Raw genomic sequence first — 18,091 nt, forward strand, 5'->3', positions numbered from 1 at the left:
TTATTGGGATTCCACTGGCTGAATCCCTTTGCAAGATCCAGGCCTAACTTCTGCAGAAACCATACACCTGGAATGAATAGGGATGACAATGCTCCTAGATCCTATTGCTGCTTGTATTTGGAGACCCAGAGGCACTTTAGAAATACTTCTAGTTTTTTTTCAAAGGTAAATTTGCAGGTCATATCCCAAAGATAAATAAAATAAAACTAAATGCAGAATAGCATCTTTTAACATTGTTTTTTACATAAGTAAAAATGTGCTTTTGGGAGAACAGCATTTTATTATTTCTTGAGGGGTCATGAGGAGGTTTTACACTTATTTGGGGAAAAAATTATACTATCTTTTCTCTCTGCAAATACACACAAATGTAGGTCACATATGAGTTTGAAAACATTCAAATTAGAGACCAAATTCTCTCCTTAATGTTCACATACAATTTCTGTTGAGTTGTGTGGTAACTATATGCAGATAAGTATATTTCTCTGAGGGGAGAATTTGGCCTGTGGATATTAGCCACAGGATGTGACACGTAAGTGTAGCCCGCTATGTTTTCTTGTCTTACCAGGTAAAAAAGCTCCTATCTTGTTTCGTAAAGACATGATTGAATCAATGAAAGAAGGTTCAGTTGTTGTGGATTTAGCTTCAGAAGCAGGAGGAAATTTTGAAACTACTAAACCAGGAGAGCTTTATGTGCACAAGGTATGGGCTTTCTTATGCAGCTGTTCTGGATTTATAAGAGTGCGTGTAGTTTGAGGACTCCACAGCTTATAAACTAAACACTAAAAATGTGTAGCTTCCTGGTCTACCATATAGGCTTAAAAAAAAAAAAATATATAAGACTAACACTTTGTCACCAGTCATATTTTTAAAAGACAAATGTAATTCAAGGCCTGCTCAAGAAGGATTGCCTTTAAACAGATCATGTTTCTTAGACTTGGTAAAGACTGATCTGCCTCAGCTGTGACAAAGGCTATGGCTACACTACAGAGCTTACAGCAGAACTGCTAATGCAGACACTCTGTGCCAGTGGGAGAGCTGTCCTGTCAACTTAATTACTTTAGCCCCACAAGTGGCAGTAGCTATGTTGGTAGGAGAAGCCATCCTACCAACATTACGTTGTCCACACCAGCACTTAAGTTGGTGTAACTTGGATCGCTCGGGGTGGCTTATTCACATCCCTAAGTGATATAACTTATATCAACATAAGCTGTAAAGTAGCCATAGCCTGATATTTTTTTCCCCTTCTGTATTTAACTCAACTTGTTTTGGGATACCTAATTCAAAAAGACCAAATCTGTCTAATTTGGTAGGTTAAATAATTTGACTATTTCAGTTAAATGTTGTGTTCTGTTGAAAATTGATAGTAACTATTTTTTCTTTTGCTAATGAATATAATTTACATCTCTTTGGCAGACTTCAGTTTCACAGAACAGAAATACGTCTTCATAGTCTTAGAAGTTAAATTATTTTATTTCTTTAGATTTGAACAATAAAATGATACATATACAAAGTTTCTAAGCACCCTGAAACTAACTTAAACATTGCAACATTTAGTACCACACTTAGGAAGGAAAAATCAAATACAAAATGGGAAATAACTGGCCAGGAAATAGTACTGCAGAAAAAGATCTGGGAGTTATAGTAGATCACAAATTGAACATGAGCTAACAATGAAATGCAATTGCACAAAAAGGCTAATATCATTCGGGAGTGAATTAACAAAGATTGTTGTAGCTAAGACATGGAAGGTAATTGTACTGCTTACTAGACATGGTGAGTCTTCTGCTGGAGTATTTTGTCCAGTTTTAGGTGCCACGCTCTAAGAAAAATGTGGACGTACTGAAGGCAGTCCAAAGGAAAGCAAAAAAAAATTATAAAAGGTTTAGAAAACCTGACCTATGAGGAAAGGTTAAAAAAGAAGGGAGGGGGGCATATTTAGTCTTGAGAAAAGAAGTCTGAAGGGCAACCTTATAATAGTCTAATAGTTTAGTATAATAGTCAGGTATGTTAAACGCTGTCATAAAGACAATGGTGATCAATTGTGCTCCATATCAACTGAAAAGTAGGTCAAGAAGTAATCTGCTTAGTCCGCAGCAAGCGAGATTTAGGTTAGATGTTAGGAAAAACTTCCTAACTATAGAATAGTTAAGTACTGGAATAGGTTACGAAAGGAGATTGTGGAATCCCCATTACTGGAGATTTTTAAGATCATGTTAGACAAACGCTTGTCAGGGATGGTGTAGTTATACTTGATCATGCCTCAGCATGGGGGAATGGACTAGATGACCTCTTAAGGTCCCTTCAGCCCCACAATTTTATGATTGTGATTAAAAAAGCAAATATAGCCAAGGACAAATAACTTGACTCAGCCAGACAACCAACTACAAAAAAGCTCCTTTCCATCCCCTCATCAGTCTGGGAACACACCCTTAACGCTCTCCCAAAAGACTGAAAAGACTTAATAGGCTATTCTGTCCACCTCTCATCTGGCTGCTTAAAGTACCTGAAGTTATAAGAGAGTATTTTTGAAATTAGAGATGAAAAAATGCTCAGGTAGTGCATCCCTCTTAACATTCAGGCTTAATCCCAATGGTGTGCAAAGTGGATGGATTTACTCATGTTGTGATGTAAACACTGTTGGTAAAAAACACAAACAATAAGTGTAAATCTTAATGCAACAGTTTGTTTTGTAACTCATTAAAATCTATACAAACCTGTACTAAAACTAAACTTGCTACTTGATGTGCATATCCAGAAAGATTTGGGATGTTTAGAAACACTGTTTCTTTTGAGAATTATACTGGACTTTTAAATATTTCACTTGGTTTTATTTAGGGAGTTACACATATAGGTTACACAGACCTTCCAAGTAGAATGGCTACCCAGGCCAGTACTCTGTACTCCAACAATGTTACCAAACTTCTAAAGGCTATAAGTCCTGATAAGGAAAACTTCTACTTCGATCTGAAGGACCAATTTGACTATGGCACTCTGGACCATGTTGTTAGAGGCACTGTGGTAATGAAGGTAAGTCAGCGTACTATGTCTTTATAACGTATTTTTGTTTACTTCCCAGACTTATCATTGAAATCTCCTTAAATCCATCCTAAGGAGGTAAATATTTTCTTTCTTCTATGTGTAGCTTGTGAAACACAGCCTTGTTCTTGTGTTCATGTTAAACATTCCTCTGGTCTGTGCAATGATTGTGTTATCACTACTTTTTTTTATTAAAGGGCCACCATCAATTTGAAAATCACATTTATCTGAAAATGCTGTGCCTACTACAGTTAACAGAAAAGCCTAAGATATCTGTAACTGCAAAAAACAAAAATGTTTTTCTGTATTTTTTGTTTGCTTGCTTTGTGAATTTTGACAATACTTTCTGAGTAAACATTTATGCTGTTCGCATTTATAGTCAGTTTTCCCCTGAAAAGATCCTTATAAGCATCCTAAAGGGAGCAGAAAAATAAAATAAAAATAAAACTTCTAAAATCTATTTTTAAGGAATTTAAACAAATAAAAATTAGGAGATTCTACTTAAAGGGAGCTCTAGCAGAAATAGAATTTTAACATTACATTTAAAAATAGATCAAGTAGACAGTGTCCTTTCAAGTTGTTTTTTAGCGTAGGTCAAAGCCAAAGGAAACTTGAAGGCCTTAATTTATTCATAGAACAGGTCCAGCATCGGCAATGGTAATGCAAATTTCTCCTCTTTCCATATTAATGTGCCTCGTTTGTGATCTTATGGAACATTTAAATGAGAGGGATAGTTCATTGTGATATTGGTGTCTGTCCACTAGAACCTGGAATAAGACCTTGAATTAGTTTCCTCATATTCCAACTTTAGCTGGGAAGGGAATGAGTTATATATAGATACTGTATTGTGCTTTTTTTTTTTTTTTGTCCTAACGTGTGCTTAACAGTACATGTAATCAAGAGAGACTCCTCTGGGCAGGAAATACGTCTGTCTATATGTTTGAGAGGCAACATGGCTTAGATAAGGCACTGGGCAGATAGTCAGGAGACTATTACCCACTCTACTACTGACATGCTGTATGACCTTGGGCAGGTTGCTTAACCTCTCTGTACTTCTGTTTGCCCTCCTGGCCCTTGTTTGTCTTGTGTATTTAGATTGTAAGTTCTTTAGCAAAGAGCAAAGCTCTTTACTGTATGTTGTACAGTGCCTAGCATAGTGGGGCCCTGATATTGATTGGGAATTGTAGCTGCTAGTATAATATACTCCCTCAGGTGCCTAGCACAATGTTAATTCTGTGAATAAATAATAATGGGGGTGGGGAGATGCTACTGTCAGTGGGGAAGGGGAGGGACAAGAGGGGGAGCGAGGGAAGCTACTGAGACTGGATGTGGCGGGGGAACCAGCTCCAGGCTGGCGAGGGATGACCTGGAAGTTCCTATTTCTGTTTGTATGGCAGTTCCTGGTGCCCTGGCTCCCCACCCCAGGGGCTGGCACACACATTCCTGCCCTCCCCCAAGCTGAGTGTCTCTTCCAGGACCTGTAGTGGTTAGAAGATAGGGAGAAGACAATTGTTCCTACCTGCTTCCTGATGGCCGGCCCAATCTCACATACCAGCCCCTCCTCTGGGTCAGAAACCTAGCTGGATCCTGCCCTTGCCTCTGAGATATTTGCAGGGGAGGGGAGGGCAGAAACATACATCAGCCCCTTCAATATTTCCATTGCGGGGGTTCTAGCCCCTGCCCACCTCTGGTTCCACTGTCCCGAACAATAATCTTTAACTTTGACTAAACAGATATTTGTTATGAAGACCATTCTATTCATAATTATGGCTCTTATTTGACAAGCCACAAACCAGATTTTCACCCATCATTCTTTGATTTGGATCTTGACTCTTGTCTAAAGAATTTATTTTTTGAACAAGCAGCAATGACCAGCTGGGCAAGCCATCTGTCATTCTAGCAGTAACTGTAACTTTTTGTATTGTCAGGATGGCAAGGTGATTTTTCCAGCACCTCCACCAAACAACATTCCTCAGGGAGTCCCTGTGAAACAGAAGAATGTGGCTGAGCTGGAAGCTGAGAAGGCAGCCATGATCACACCTTTTAGAAAAACTATGACTACTGCATCAGTATACACTGCAGGTGAGAGAACTTAGTCACCTAACCCTGGATGTAGTTGCAATGTCAGCGTGTTGTGTGCTAAATTCATCCTCTTGGAAACTTAGGCTTGTCTACATGGGAAAAGTATTCAGAGTAGCAGCTGTGTTAGTCTGTATCCACAAAAAGAAAAGGAGCACTTGTGGCACCTTAGAGACTAACCAATTTATTTGAGCATAAGCTTTCGTGAGCTACAGCTCACTTCATCGGATGCATACTGTGGAAAATACAGTGGGGAGAGTTTTATATACATAGAGAACATGAAACAATGGGTGTTACCACACACAGTGTAACGAGAGTGATCAGGTAAGGTGAGCTATTACCAGCAGGAGAGCCAGGGGAAAAAAACCTTTTGTAGTGATCACTACAAAAGGTTCCCCCTTCCCTCCCCCTCACTCTCCTGCTGGTAATAGCTCACCTTACCTGATCGCTCTCGTTACACTGTGTGTGGTAACACCCATTGTTTCATGTTCTCTATGTATATAAAACTCTCCCCACTGTATTTTCCACAGTATGCATCCGATGAAGTGAGCTGTAGCTCACGAAAGCTTATGCTCAAATAAATTGGTTAGTCTCTAAGGTGCCACAAGTACTCTTTTTCTTTTTATGGGGAAAGTAGTTTATCTTAATTCACTTTGGAAGTAAATCAAGCTGAACTTAATTAAGATCACTTTAATTCTGAATAAGAGCATCCACACAGGATGCAGTGTAACTAATCCACTTTAAAAGTTAATTCACATGAATTTTCCTGGGCATAACCATGTAGACAAGTTCTTAATGAAAAATAGTAACTTTAATTATTCCATTAGTAACTAGTTCTAACCTGGTTGATTGCTGACTTTGTGTAAAAACAATGCAATAATTGTTTCTTGGAGAACAAAACGTAAAGAATCTCACCAGAAATGCAGGTATATCAACATCTCAAATAGTCCAGAGTAATTAGGCATGCATGTGTGTATGTTTGGCTTACTTAATTAAGAATTTGTGAAATACTTAGTATTCCAGCAAAGTTCTTGGAGTGTGTGTGTTTGAGTTCTTTTTCGGAAGTGGATTTTTTTTCACGCTTTACTGGACAATAAGAGACACTAATTGCCCACCAACTTTGCTAAGTATGGGGAACAAGTTTGTTTTTGAAGAATAAGCAGCAGGCAACGGAAGTTGCCAGTAGGTTTTCAATTAGCATTTTACGTGCACCAATATTGTACGTTAGCCTATTAAGGAATTCAGAATATGTAATTGCTATGTTTTCTTTTCTTCTTTAAAACTCATGGTTTAAGTATTGCAACGGAATTTCAGCATGATTGTGGTACTCTTATTTAGCTTTTGTATTTAATCAAAACAGGAGAGACACCACATTCAGCACTACCTTTCCTAAGGTAGAAAGCTCTTCTACCAGTGTAGCTTTGTCTCTGTGCATAAGAAAAATCCAGAGAGCATGTTTATTAATAAAGATCAGCACCTGCAGAGCCTCCCTTCCAGTCCACAGATCTGATTAAATTCACACACAAAACTGTACTTGATTTTTAGCTCAATGCTGTCACAGTTCAGGGCAGCTGCATCTGTATTCCCCTTCATGGCCCAGCAAGAGCACTTGCTATTGGGTCCCTGTTCCTCAGCTGTTACCTCTCTTGGGCAGAGACCCACGTCTCTCTCTGTCTTGACTGGGGTATTTCCCAACTGCACAGGTCCCTTCCTGAACTGTGACCTCCCCAAGAAACTCCGGCTCCCTACGCTGGTCTGCTTTATTTTTTGCTTCAGAGACAGTAGACTGTATAATTGCCTACGGTTCAGCTATCACACAGTGCTTTCTAAGCAAGCACATGTATTCTTAAGGTAAAAGCATTACAGAGAAAACATTAACAATAATAAAAGAACATACATGCATGGTAATAAGCTTACCAGAGATCATCTCCCTACTCTAACAAGGGCTGTGTCTGGTGAACAGTCCTTCAGACCCCACCCAGGGATTTTCCTGTGGTCAGAGGTTCATCACAGCTTCACCTCAGAATAAGCCTACTCGTGAGTCAGAGTCCCTCCTTTATCCGGTTTGGGTCTCTGAAGACATCATGAATAGGTAATCAGCCAGACAATGGGTTTCCCCTTCAGGGGGAAACTTCAGAAGGCCGATTTCTTACATAATTGGAGTGAGTGCATTTTCATAACCTCTTAAAAGAAGTTACATACAATCCCTCAATAGTACATAAATATTTGCATTTTTAATGTAATGGGCTCCTACAGTACTTAAACCTTATTGAATTAATTTTAATTTAATTCAGTCAGGTTTGTCCAAGATATTGTCATATCTGTCACAAATGCTTTACTCCCATTGTACAGAATTTAAAGCTATAAGTACATTTGCAATCTGGACAGTAGTAGTAACTTGAGATGAACTCCTCCCAACACCTGGGCTGACACAGACAGTTAAAGTCTTATTGGATTTGCCAACTCAAATTTCAAAGTAGCCTTTGAGCTGATAAGCTATAATTAGTCCCCTATAACTATAACTGCTGAGTTAATGATTTACTAATCAAGGAATCTCCAAGTGGGCATTACTATTTTAGAGAGAGCTGTTACCAGCTATTGGGTAACTTAGTTTAAATAGTGAGCCCAGTGCAGTCTGGTTGAGATAGACTTGTTCCATTGTTTCTGGCTTTCGGTTTGACGAGGATGGCATTTCCCCCTTTCTTTCCTCCTGGGAGTTTGCCGTGTCTTTTTTAGCACTGGGAGGGAGCAGATGGGTGAGGGCCCTCTGGACCTTGTTCTCTTGGCTCATGTTTAGGGCTGGATCTGCCAGAAGGAATAATGGGCTTCCATTCACCTTTTACACAGCAAGGCAGCAATCTTCCTTGGTCTTCAGACCTTGGCATTTCCTGTTGTCTTTCATCACAAGAAATAATTTTCAGCAAAACAAGGGGTGCACAGCCAGTGCTATTTCCTGCATGGGTCAGCAGGAGTGCATCAAGGGTAACACAGTTGGCTATTCATGGTCTGGTCAGATTGGGAGAGATGTTCCCTTGTCCCTTCTGATTGCAGGTCTCTCGTACTGTCTAGGTCAACATTCTGTCACAGTTCTCTTTGACAACCATCTGATTTTTCACATCCCATGTGCCATTTGCTTGGAGTGCCCATTACAAAAACCTTTTATTTCTGTAAACTGTGTAGATTTATTCTGGACAACAAACTGGAACCATGTTTCCATAATTGGTCACCTTTCAATGTAGGCATGCATTTCAAGCCTCTGTTCATTGGCTGAGCCTTAGTCAGGGGGTGGCGCTATGAAGAAGGCCAGAGCTTTATAAAGCAGTGAGCAAGCGACCAGGGACCACTAACGGGGAGTTCTGAGAGGGAGTTTGGAAGGGGAGTGGAAAGGGGGCGAGGTACACTTGCCATTCTTTAAAACCTTTAAACTAGACTATAATCAAAACATCTTGATTTAAACAAAAACCCTATCATTAACCTAGGTAGCTGTAGGAGAGAATGGAGGCAGAAGCCCAGCAGTAGAGTGGGGGCTATCGGTGTAGCATGTATGATTACCTGTCCTGTGGGCGGCTGGCATATGTGTGCATTCAGTGCAAGGAGCTCCTGGCCCTCTGAGACCGTGTACGGGCTTTGGAGGCCAGGGTGGCGGAACTGGAGGAGTTAAGGGAGGCAGAGAGGTATGTTGATGAGGCTTTCCAGGAGACTGTGTAGATTTGTCCCACCTCCGGTCAGACAGCCTCTGCGCTGTTAAGGAGGATGAAAGGCCCAGAGAAGGAGAGCAGTCAACGGGAGCAGAGGGAAACCTTCCCATAGTTGGGGCCCTCCTTCCAGATGATGATGGGGTATCCTCTCGCACTGAGGTTACCTATCCGGGGGAGGGAACTCCGGTCATTAGGAAAAGGCAGGTGTTCGTAATGGGAGATTTGATAATTAGAAACATAGATAGCTGGATTTGTGATGACCGGGAGAACCATATGGTGGCTTGCCTGCCTGGTGTGAAGGTTGGGATCTCTTAAGGCATCTAGATAGACTTATGTGTAGTGCTGGGGAGGAGCCGGTGGTTGTGGTACATGTAGGTACCAATGACATAGAGAAGGGTAGGAGAGAAGTCCTGGAGGCCAAATTTAGGCTGCTAGGAAAGAGACTGAAATCCAGGACCTCTATGGTGGCATTCTCAGAAATACTTCCAGTTCCACGGGCAGGGCCAGGTAGGCAGGCAGAGCTTCAGAGTCTCAATGCATGGATGAGACGATGGTATAGACAGGAGGGTTTAGATTTACTAGGAACTGGGGACACTTTTGGGGTAGGGGGAGCCTATACAGGAAGGATGGGCTCCACCTAAACCAAAGTGGATCCAAACTGCTGGCACTTAACATTAAAAAGGTTGCAGAGCAGTTTTTAAACTAAGAGATGGGGGAAAGCCGATTGCTGCAGAGGCGCATGTGGATTGGACAGAGACTTCTCTTAGAGGAGAGTCTCTTGATAGAGATTCTCTAGGTTTTAGTCAGGAGGAGAGGATGGAAGAGGATAAAGAATCTGACACATCAGAAAAGGGCAGACTAATAGTGACAAGTTTTTAAAGTGCTTGTACACAAATGCTAGAAGTCTAAATAATAAGATGGGTGAACTAGAGTGTCTCGAGTTAAAGGAGGATATTGATATAATAGGGATCACAGAAACCTGGTGGAGTGAGGACAATCAATGGGACACAATTGTTAGGGGGCTTATTCCTTCACCCACTTACTTCCCTGGTCCTTCTCACATGAACAGAGAGCAACAATACCCAAAGTCCAAAGGTGCAAACAATTCGGTGTTTATTGGGGGTGAACTTCCAGCAAGCATGATTCCAGTTTCCTTTCTTAGTGTCCCCCTTCCCAGCTCTGACACCACAGGGCCTTACCTGTGTCCCTGTTCCCATTCCTGCCCTTAGCTAAACATGATTTCAATTTCCCCACCCCATTCCCTGTTCCCATTTCTCCCCCCCCGCCACACACAGTTCCTGATTGACTGCAGACTATACAGTAAAACTTGAGTTTTGCTTAGCTATGCCTTAACCAATCATTTTACTGAAATTTAACTAACCAATCCTAACATATTGTAACATGATTATTTAACCAATTATATCCCACCACCTTAATTAGTTTACACCCAGCAAAATTAATTATACAGCAGACAGAAACAATCACAGAACCAGACAGAAATTATACAGACAAACAGTAGGGAGATGGGGACTACAGTGATAGAACAACAAAGAAATGAGGATTTCACATCCCAGCTATTAAGTGAGTTCTTGCCAGACAGGATGCTATAAAACTAAGTTTCCTTTTACATCTTCTAGGCACTTCCCTTTCTCTGGAGGCAATAGGCATTATCAGGACAGGATTGTATTCCTAACAGCCCAATAGCATCTTATTGCAATGTGACTAGTTTGGAATGTAAGGATCTGACCATTCGCTTCCCAGCTTATGGCTGCCTCTGCTGCTTAGCCAAAGATCTTAGCCTAAGCACAGGGCCTCAGACTGTCACAGTAAGAGAAGGACCTAACACCGGCAGACAGTGATTTTGATTCTTTCTTTTATTTCTCTATAACTAGCTAAGTGATAAGAATACACCTAAATTCTTAGCGTATAGGCCTTTACAGACAGGCCTGAATATCTATATCCTAACAACAATCATTCCGGGGTACAAAATATATTGGAAGGACAGAACTGGTCATGCTGGGGGGAGGAGTGGCACTATATGTGAAAGAAAATGTAGAATCAAATGAAATAAAAATCTTAAATGAATCCACATTTTCCATAGAATCTCTATGGATAGTAGTTCCATGCTCAAATAAGAATATAACAGTAGGGATCTATTATCAACCACCTGACCAGGACAGTGATAGTGACAATGAAATGCTAAGGGAGATTAGAGAGGCTATCAAAATAAAGAACTAAATAATAGTGGGGGATTTCAATTATCCCCATATTGACTAGGTACATGTCACCTCAGGACGAAATGCAGAGACAAAATTTCTCGATACTTTAAATGACTGCTTCTTGGAGCAGCTGGTACAGAAACCCACAAGGGGAGAGGCAACTCTCGATCTAGTCCTGTGTGGAGCGCAGGATCTGGTCCAAGAGGTAACTATAATAGGACCATAATATAATAACATTTAACATTCCTGTGGTGGGAAGAACACCTCAACAGCCCAACACTGTGGCATTTAATTTCAGAAAGGGGAACGATGCAAAAATGAGGAGGTTAGTTAAACAGAAATTAAAAGGTACAGTGACTAGAGTGAAATCCCTGCAAGCCTCATGGACACTTTTCAAAAACTCCATAAAAGAGGCTCAACTTAATTGTATACCCCATATTAAAAAACACAGTAAAAAAAACTAAAAAAGAGCCACCGTGGCTTAACAACCCCCATGTAAAAGAAGCAGTGAGAGATAAAAAGGCATCTTTTAAAAAGTGGAAGTCCAATCCTAGTGAGGTAAATAGAAAGGAGCATAAACACTGCCAAATTAAATGTAAAAATGTAATAAGAAAAGCCAAAAAGGAGTTTGAAGAACAACTAGCCAAAAACTTAAAAGGTAATAACAAAATGTTTTTTAAGTATATCAGAAGCAGGAAGCCTGCTAAACAACGAGTGGGGCCCCTGGACGATTGAGATACAAAAGGAGTACTTAAAGATGATAAACATTGTGGAGAAACTAAATGAATTCTTTGCTTCAGTTTTCGTGGCTGAGGATGTTAGGGAAATTCCCAAACCTGAGCCGTCTTTTGTAGGTGACAAATCTGAGGAGGTTTTGGAATTAATTGAGAAACTTAAGAGTAACAAGTCACCGGGACCAGATGGCATTTACCTAAGAGTTCTGAAAGAACTCAAATGTGAAATTGTGGAACTATTAATTATGGTTTGTAACCTGGCCTTTAAATCAGCTTCTGTACCCAATGACTGGAAGATAGCTAATGTAACGCCAATATTTAAAAAGGGCTGTAGAGGTGATCCTGGCAATTACAGACCGGTAAATCTAACGTCTATACCAGGCAAATTAGTTGGAACAATAGTAAAGAATAAAATTGTCAGACACATAGAAGAACATAAATTGTTGCGCAAAAGTCAACATGATTTCTGTAAAGGGAGATCATGTCTTACTAATCTAGAAGAGGTCTTTGAGGGGGTCAACAAACATGTGGACAAGGGGGATCCAGTGGACATAGTGTGCTTAGATTTCCAGAAAGCTTTTGTCAAGGTCCCTCACCAAAGGCTCTTACGTAAATTAAGTTGTTATGGGATAAGAGGGAAGATCCTTTCATGGATTGAGAACTGGTTAAAAGACAGGGAACAAAGGGTAAATGGTAAATTTTCAGAACGTAGAGGGGTAACTAGTGGTGTTCCCCAAGGAACTCAATCCTATTCAACTTATTCATAAATGATCTGGAGAAAGGCGTAAACAGTGAGGTGGCAAAGTTTGCAGATGATACTAAACTGCTCAAGATAGTTAAGACCAAACAAAGCAGACTGTGAAGAACTTCAAAAAGATCTCACAAAACTAAGTGATTGGGCAACAAAATGGCAAATGAAATTTAATGTGGATAAATGTAAAGTAATGCACATTGGAAAAAATAACCCCAACTATACATACAATATGGTGGGGGCTAATTTAGCTACAGCTAATCAGGTGAAAGATCTTGGAGTCGTGGGTAGTTCTCCAAAGACGTCCACTCAGTGTGCAGCGGCAGTCAAAAAAGCAAACGGGATGTTAGGAATCATTAAAAAAGGGAGAGAGAATAAGATGGAGAATATCTTATTGCCCTTATATAAATCCATGGTATACCCACATCTTGAATACTGCGTACAGATGTGGTCCCCTCATCTCATAAGATATACTGGCATTAGAAAAGGGTCAACTAAAATGATTAGGAGTTTGGAACGGGTCCCATATGAGGAGAGATTAAAGAGGCTAGGACTTTTCAGCTTGGAAAAGAGGAGACTAAGGGGGGATATGATAGAGGTATATAAAATCATGAGTGGTGTGGAGAAAGTGAATAAGGAAAAGTTATTTACTTGTTCCCATAATATAAGAACTAGGGGCCACCAAATGAAATTAATGGGCAGCAGGTTTAAAACAAATAAAAGGAAGTTGTTCTTCACTGGGCGCACAGTCAATCTGTGGAACTCCTTACATGAGGAGGTTGTGAAGGCTAGGACTATAACAGGGTTTAAAAGACAGCTGGATAAATTCATGGAGGTGAAGTCCATTAATGGCTATTAGCCAGGATAGGTAAGTAATGGTGTTCCTAGCCTCTGTTTGTCAGAGGGTGGAGATGGATGGCAGGAGAGAGATCACTTGATCATTACCTGTTAGGTTCACTCCCTCTGGGGCTACAGGTATTGGCCACTGTTGGTGGACAGGATACTGGGCTGGATGGACCTTTGGTCTGACCAGTATGGCCATTCTTATGTTCTTATGTGTGTGTTCTCAGAGTAGTGTAATGTTGGCATCAGGTGTGCACTACTCATTTGTCCAAGATGATAATGAATTATTGTAAAATGCTGTGATGGAGGAGGAGGGAGGGTTTGTAATCCAAGCTGTATCTTCACCATAGTATCTGAGCACCAAGAAGTAAGAGGTGTTCAATAGTGTACAGTTGGGTACATTCGGGAAATGGGGTGGACACCGGGAAATGCACAGTCATCAACTGCTTAATCTGATTTACATATTCAATGTGTCTTACAGTTTCAGTGGAGAAATGTAAATAAACCATTCAGAGATCACAATTTTGCATTAACCTTGTCCTCCTTAGGTCTGACTAGTTTGCTGGGACTGGGCATTGCAGCTCCTAATTCTGCATTCCCACAGATGGTGACAACGTTTGGTTTAGCTGGAATAGTAGGGTACCACACGGTCTGGGGTGTGACCCCTGCTCTTCACTCTCCACTCATGTCCGTGACTAATGCCATCTCAGGTAGGTGACTGCCCTGCAGCTATTTGTGTTGTCTAGAGGAAATATTGGGTGCAGCTGTGATATTTTATGAGCTTTTAGTAGCAGTTTAATCCTCTGTATTTAAGATGCCACGGAGCCAGTTTTGGTGCTATTCCAACTGAACCTTTCGCCATAAATAGCAAATATAACAGACTTCATGTGTAGTTCTAACTACTGGTAGCTTTCTTCAAAGAGAATTAGTTACAAATCTGTACAGGCAAACATACTGCATATTTTTAAAAGCAATTAACCATATAACTGGGTTGTCTTTTGCTTGGGACATGGTAACCTCTTTCCTGCATACCACACCTCTCCCTTCCAATCTATCCAAAATCCTGCAACTAAAATCATCTTCGTCTCCTTCCCTTCTGGCAAGCTTGCTGCTCTCTGCTTCCCTCCCCTTCCACATCACATTCAAGTCTCTTAGTCCTCACCTTTCAAGTCCTAAACAATCTGTGATTACATCTCTGGTTTCGCTTCTTCCTGCTTCCTCTTTTACTTGCCTCTCTCCTTCTCCTGTTCTCATCTTCATGCCTTCTTCCATGTTACTCTTTTATACTTGGAGTGGCCATCTTTCATGTTCCTTCTCAAAACTCACTTCTGGAAAGTCTCCCACTGATGACCTCCATGAGGTTTATAACCCCCTCCTTGCCCTTAAAAAATTACACGAGCACTTGAGGTAGTCTGAGTCTGAACAGCTTTGTCTGCTTTTCCTGGACTGTAAGATCTTTCAAATGGGCCATCTCCTCTTAATGTTTATACAGCACCATACAGAGTTGCAATTACTGCCATTTTATTAATGAAATTAGGATTGACAGTAAACTGGCCATCACTTTGGAAATAACGGCTGTTCTCAGCCCTCATGAACAACAAAACAGGTCACGTTTGTGGCTTAATAACTCAGCCTTTCATTTATAGATGTACAGCCAGTGCTGCTTAAGTTAACATTTGATGTGTTATATTCCAAAAATATATTGGTCTGTTACTTTTTAGTAATGTGTTCTGTGGCACACTGGGATAGTTTTTGCAGTGAAATAAAATTATTGGCAATCTTAATTCAGAGGGATTAAACTACAGTAATGTGTACAGTGTTTGGCAAAACTATAATCAAGTGGTGTCTATTGATTTTTGAATCAGAGATCGCTGCTTGGTATATAATCACCTGTTTATATTCAATAACTTACTTGTATCTTTTTCTAATAGGACTGACTGCAGTTGGTGGGTTGGCATTGATGGGAGGAAACTATTTCCCTGAAAGTACTCCTCAAGGTCTTGCTGTGCTTGCCGCTTTTGTGTCATCTGTCAACATTGCCGGTATGAGCATGTTAACTTTCTATGAACATGAATCAAAATGCACTGTGACCACAGTCCATTAATGCCTTCCACTTTTGTAGTGGTATAGATTTAAAGGACTCTAATTTATGGATTGGGATCACTTAAAAAGCAAACAAGCGAGTATGGTTGTTGACAGTTGCATTCTTGTGTGCCCCTTCTGTGATGTGACTTTCTGTTTGAGAAAGTCTTAGGACACGAGTGGTCCTTTATAGTTTAATCACTTTAGTGATTGCATGGAATACATGTATTCCTCTGCATCTTGAGATGGTATTGTATTTGTCCATCTCCCCTCTTTCCAGTTCAAAATTGTGGCCAATCTACAAAAAGACTCATAATAAAAATAGGGAAAATAAGTCTTTCCACTATGTAACATGGAAGGTCACCTGACTCCTTTGAAGACTGTTCCTGGCTTGGACTGGGAGGGAAGGGAGCAAGCATAATCTCCCTTCTGATACCTCTGTTGGTAAAAGTTTTGACATGTAGTCAGGGTGTTGGTGGCATAAACAGAGGACAACCACTGCAGAATTTTCATTGGAAACTCCAGTGTGTGTCAGTGCATTTCTGTCCCACAGTAGGGAGGAGAAGTACGATACAGGCATGGATGATGAGTGGTGTGATCATCAATGAGCTATGCTGCTGAACAGGTCGACAATTGAGAGTAATGGCAGATGGGTAGGCCACCTTGCAAATCCGTGTGGTGTCCTACAGATCTTGGTATCTGTCTGTGGTTGCCAGCCCACCAACCCCTCCCTCCAATTGGATGAATTTCCTGTGTAGTCTAAAGAAAGTAGTTATATCTGACTTTAATCCTAGATACCCGTATACTGGCTGGTACACCAGATTCCAAGTTTTCCAAAGCCCTTACTCATGTCCCAGTGGTTACTAGGATTAACGACATTTTTTCCTAGTAGGTTGGCCAAGGCCTAGTTTCAGCTTTTTTTTTTTTTTTTTCTTTTGTACTTTGGCAAGGTGGCTTTCTGGTTACACAGAGAATGCTGGATATGTTCAAGCGTCCTACTGATCCCCCTGAATACAATTACCTGTACCTGCTCCCTGCTGGTGTCTTTGTAGGGGGATATGCAGCTGCTCTCCAGGGTGGCTATAATATTGAACAGGTAAGAAGATCCTTCATTTTCTGTCATTTGCTGATCCAGCTTTCAGCAGGTCTCTTTCCCATTTGGCAACTGGTCTTAAAGTACACAGTGTTCAAATCACTTTGATCAAACAGGTTTTGAAATAAACCTACAAAAGGTACTGTATCCCGCTGTCCTTCATCTCCCACCCAACTCTTTCTCAAATTGCCTCTAGTTTTACCTCGTTTATTTATACATGTGGTAAGATGACATGGGCAAGGGATCAGAACCGGGCAAGACAAGGTCAAATGACTTTTCTGACATTTTGCAGGTTTGTAAGTAACTTAAATGCCAAAACTATTGTAGCATTAATTTCTTTGTGGGAAAGGAAAAAATACACTCTGTCGGTCTTGTTCCCTTTCTCCCCCCCACACACTGAATTGCTATTCTTTCAGCATTACTTTCTTCTCTGTGCTTTGCCATGCTTTCCACTTACTGGGAATGCTTCACTCTTCAGTTTACATTATGAATTCCCTCTCCCCTTTAGCTGATGGCTGGGATATGGAGCTTGTCTGTACGTCAAGTACAGGCTTTTAGAGCAAGCATCCACTGAGTACTAGTGACATGTCATACTTTTCCGTTGATGGACTTTGGAGGGCACAAACTATTAATGGCTTTTCATCCTCTGCTTATTTCCACACAGGCAGCCAAGTGTTAGCTAACTCCATGAGCTAGCTTCAAACCTGCAAATGAACCCTGGACATTGACTTTAGTGTTGCAAAGTTTCTAAATAACAACCTCCTTTAAAATATCTTTGTTTCTAAAATAGCAGCAGGGTTTTTCGCATTATGAACAAATCTCTTAAAAACGAATAGCAGAAATAAAGCTTAAATGCTATTGAAATGAGTGCTCTAGCAATACCTAAGAACGAAATAGAGAGCTAAGAGTTTTTTGAAAATTTAAAACAAAGGTAGGAGTTCTTTTACCTATGTCTTAAAACTTTACCCCACAACAGATGTGGTTTACAGGGGACATGTAGAGGGATGGGATTCTGAGCTGAGGCCATGTCTACAAAGATTCAGCCCAGAAGGAATGATAAGAGATAAGGTCTTAAAACTAATCCCATTTCTCACAACGTAGAATATCTTATTATAGTGTTGCTTGTTCAGATTCAGATCATACTAGTTAAGAAAATGGAAATAAATTACCTTTTATTTTTTGTGGAAGTAACAATCTAAACTAACTTTGTCTCGGGGATTTGTAACACAGTATTTTACAAACACCAATTTTATGCTATTTAAATTATTATTTAAATGTATCCATGTAAGCTAAATTTTTTTCTTTTGTAAACAGGAAGCCAAATGTATCATAAGTAAACATCAACAATTGTTTCCGTGCCCATTAGGACAGTTGAAGCAAAAATCCTCAAATTTGATTTAAATACAAGATTTTAAAATGACCACAATCACATTACAGCAACAAATTTGCACACCACAGGAAAATCTCTAACTCCTCCTCAGGAGCGTTGGTTAAGATCAAATCCACCTTTGTGAACCATCAGCACTAAAAATCTGTCTTTCACGTAATGATCAGAA

General features: G+C 40.3%; 1 protein-coding gene across 6 annotated transcripts in view; it reads left to right on the forward strand.

Moving 5' to 3' along the window:
* Positions 1 to 18,091, forward strand: part of NNT (nicotinamide nucleotide transhydrogenase) — an 88,976-nt gene that overhangs the window by 31,299 nt on the left and 39,586 nt on the right. For all 6 annotated transcript variants that reach the window (XM_074952523.1, XM_074952525.1, XM_074952526.1 and 3 more), the window contains 6 exons: positions 566 to 699; positions 2,836 to 3,027; positions 4,965 to 5,118; positions 13,909 to 14,070; positions 15,292 to 15,402; positions 16,393 to 16,538. In XM_074952523.1, coding sequence (XP_074808624.1) covers positions 566 to 699; positions 2,836 to 3,027; positions 4,965 to 5,118; positions 13,909 to 14,070; positions 15,292 to 15,402; positions 16,393 to 16,538 — 899 coding nt within the window. The remainder of the gene's footprint in view (positions 1 to 565; positions 700 to 2,835; positions 3,028 to 4,964; positions 5,119 to 13,908; positions 14,071 to 15,291; positions 15,403 to 16,392; positions 16,539 to 18,091) is intronic.

The sequence above is a fragment of the Natator depressus genome, chromosome 5, assembly GCF_965152275.1.
Source record: "Natator depressus isolate rNatDep1 chromosome 5, rNatDep2.hap1, whole genome shotgun sequence".
Lineage (NCBI taxonomy): Eukaryota > Metazoa > Chordata > Testudines > Cheloniidae > Natator > Natator depressus.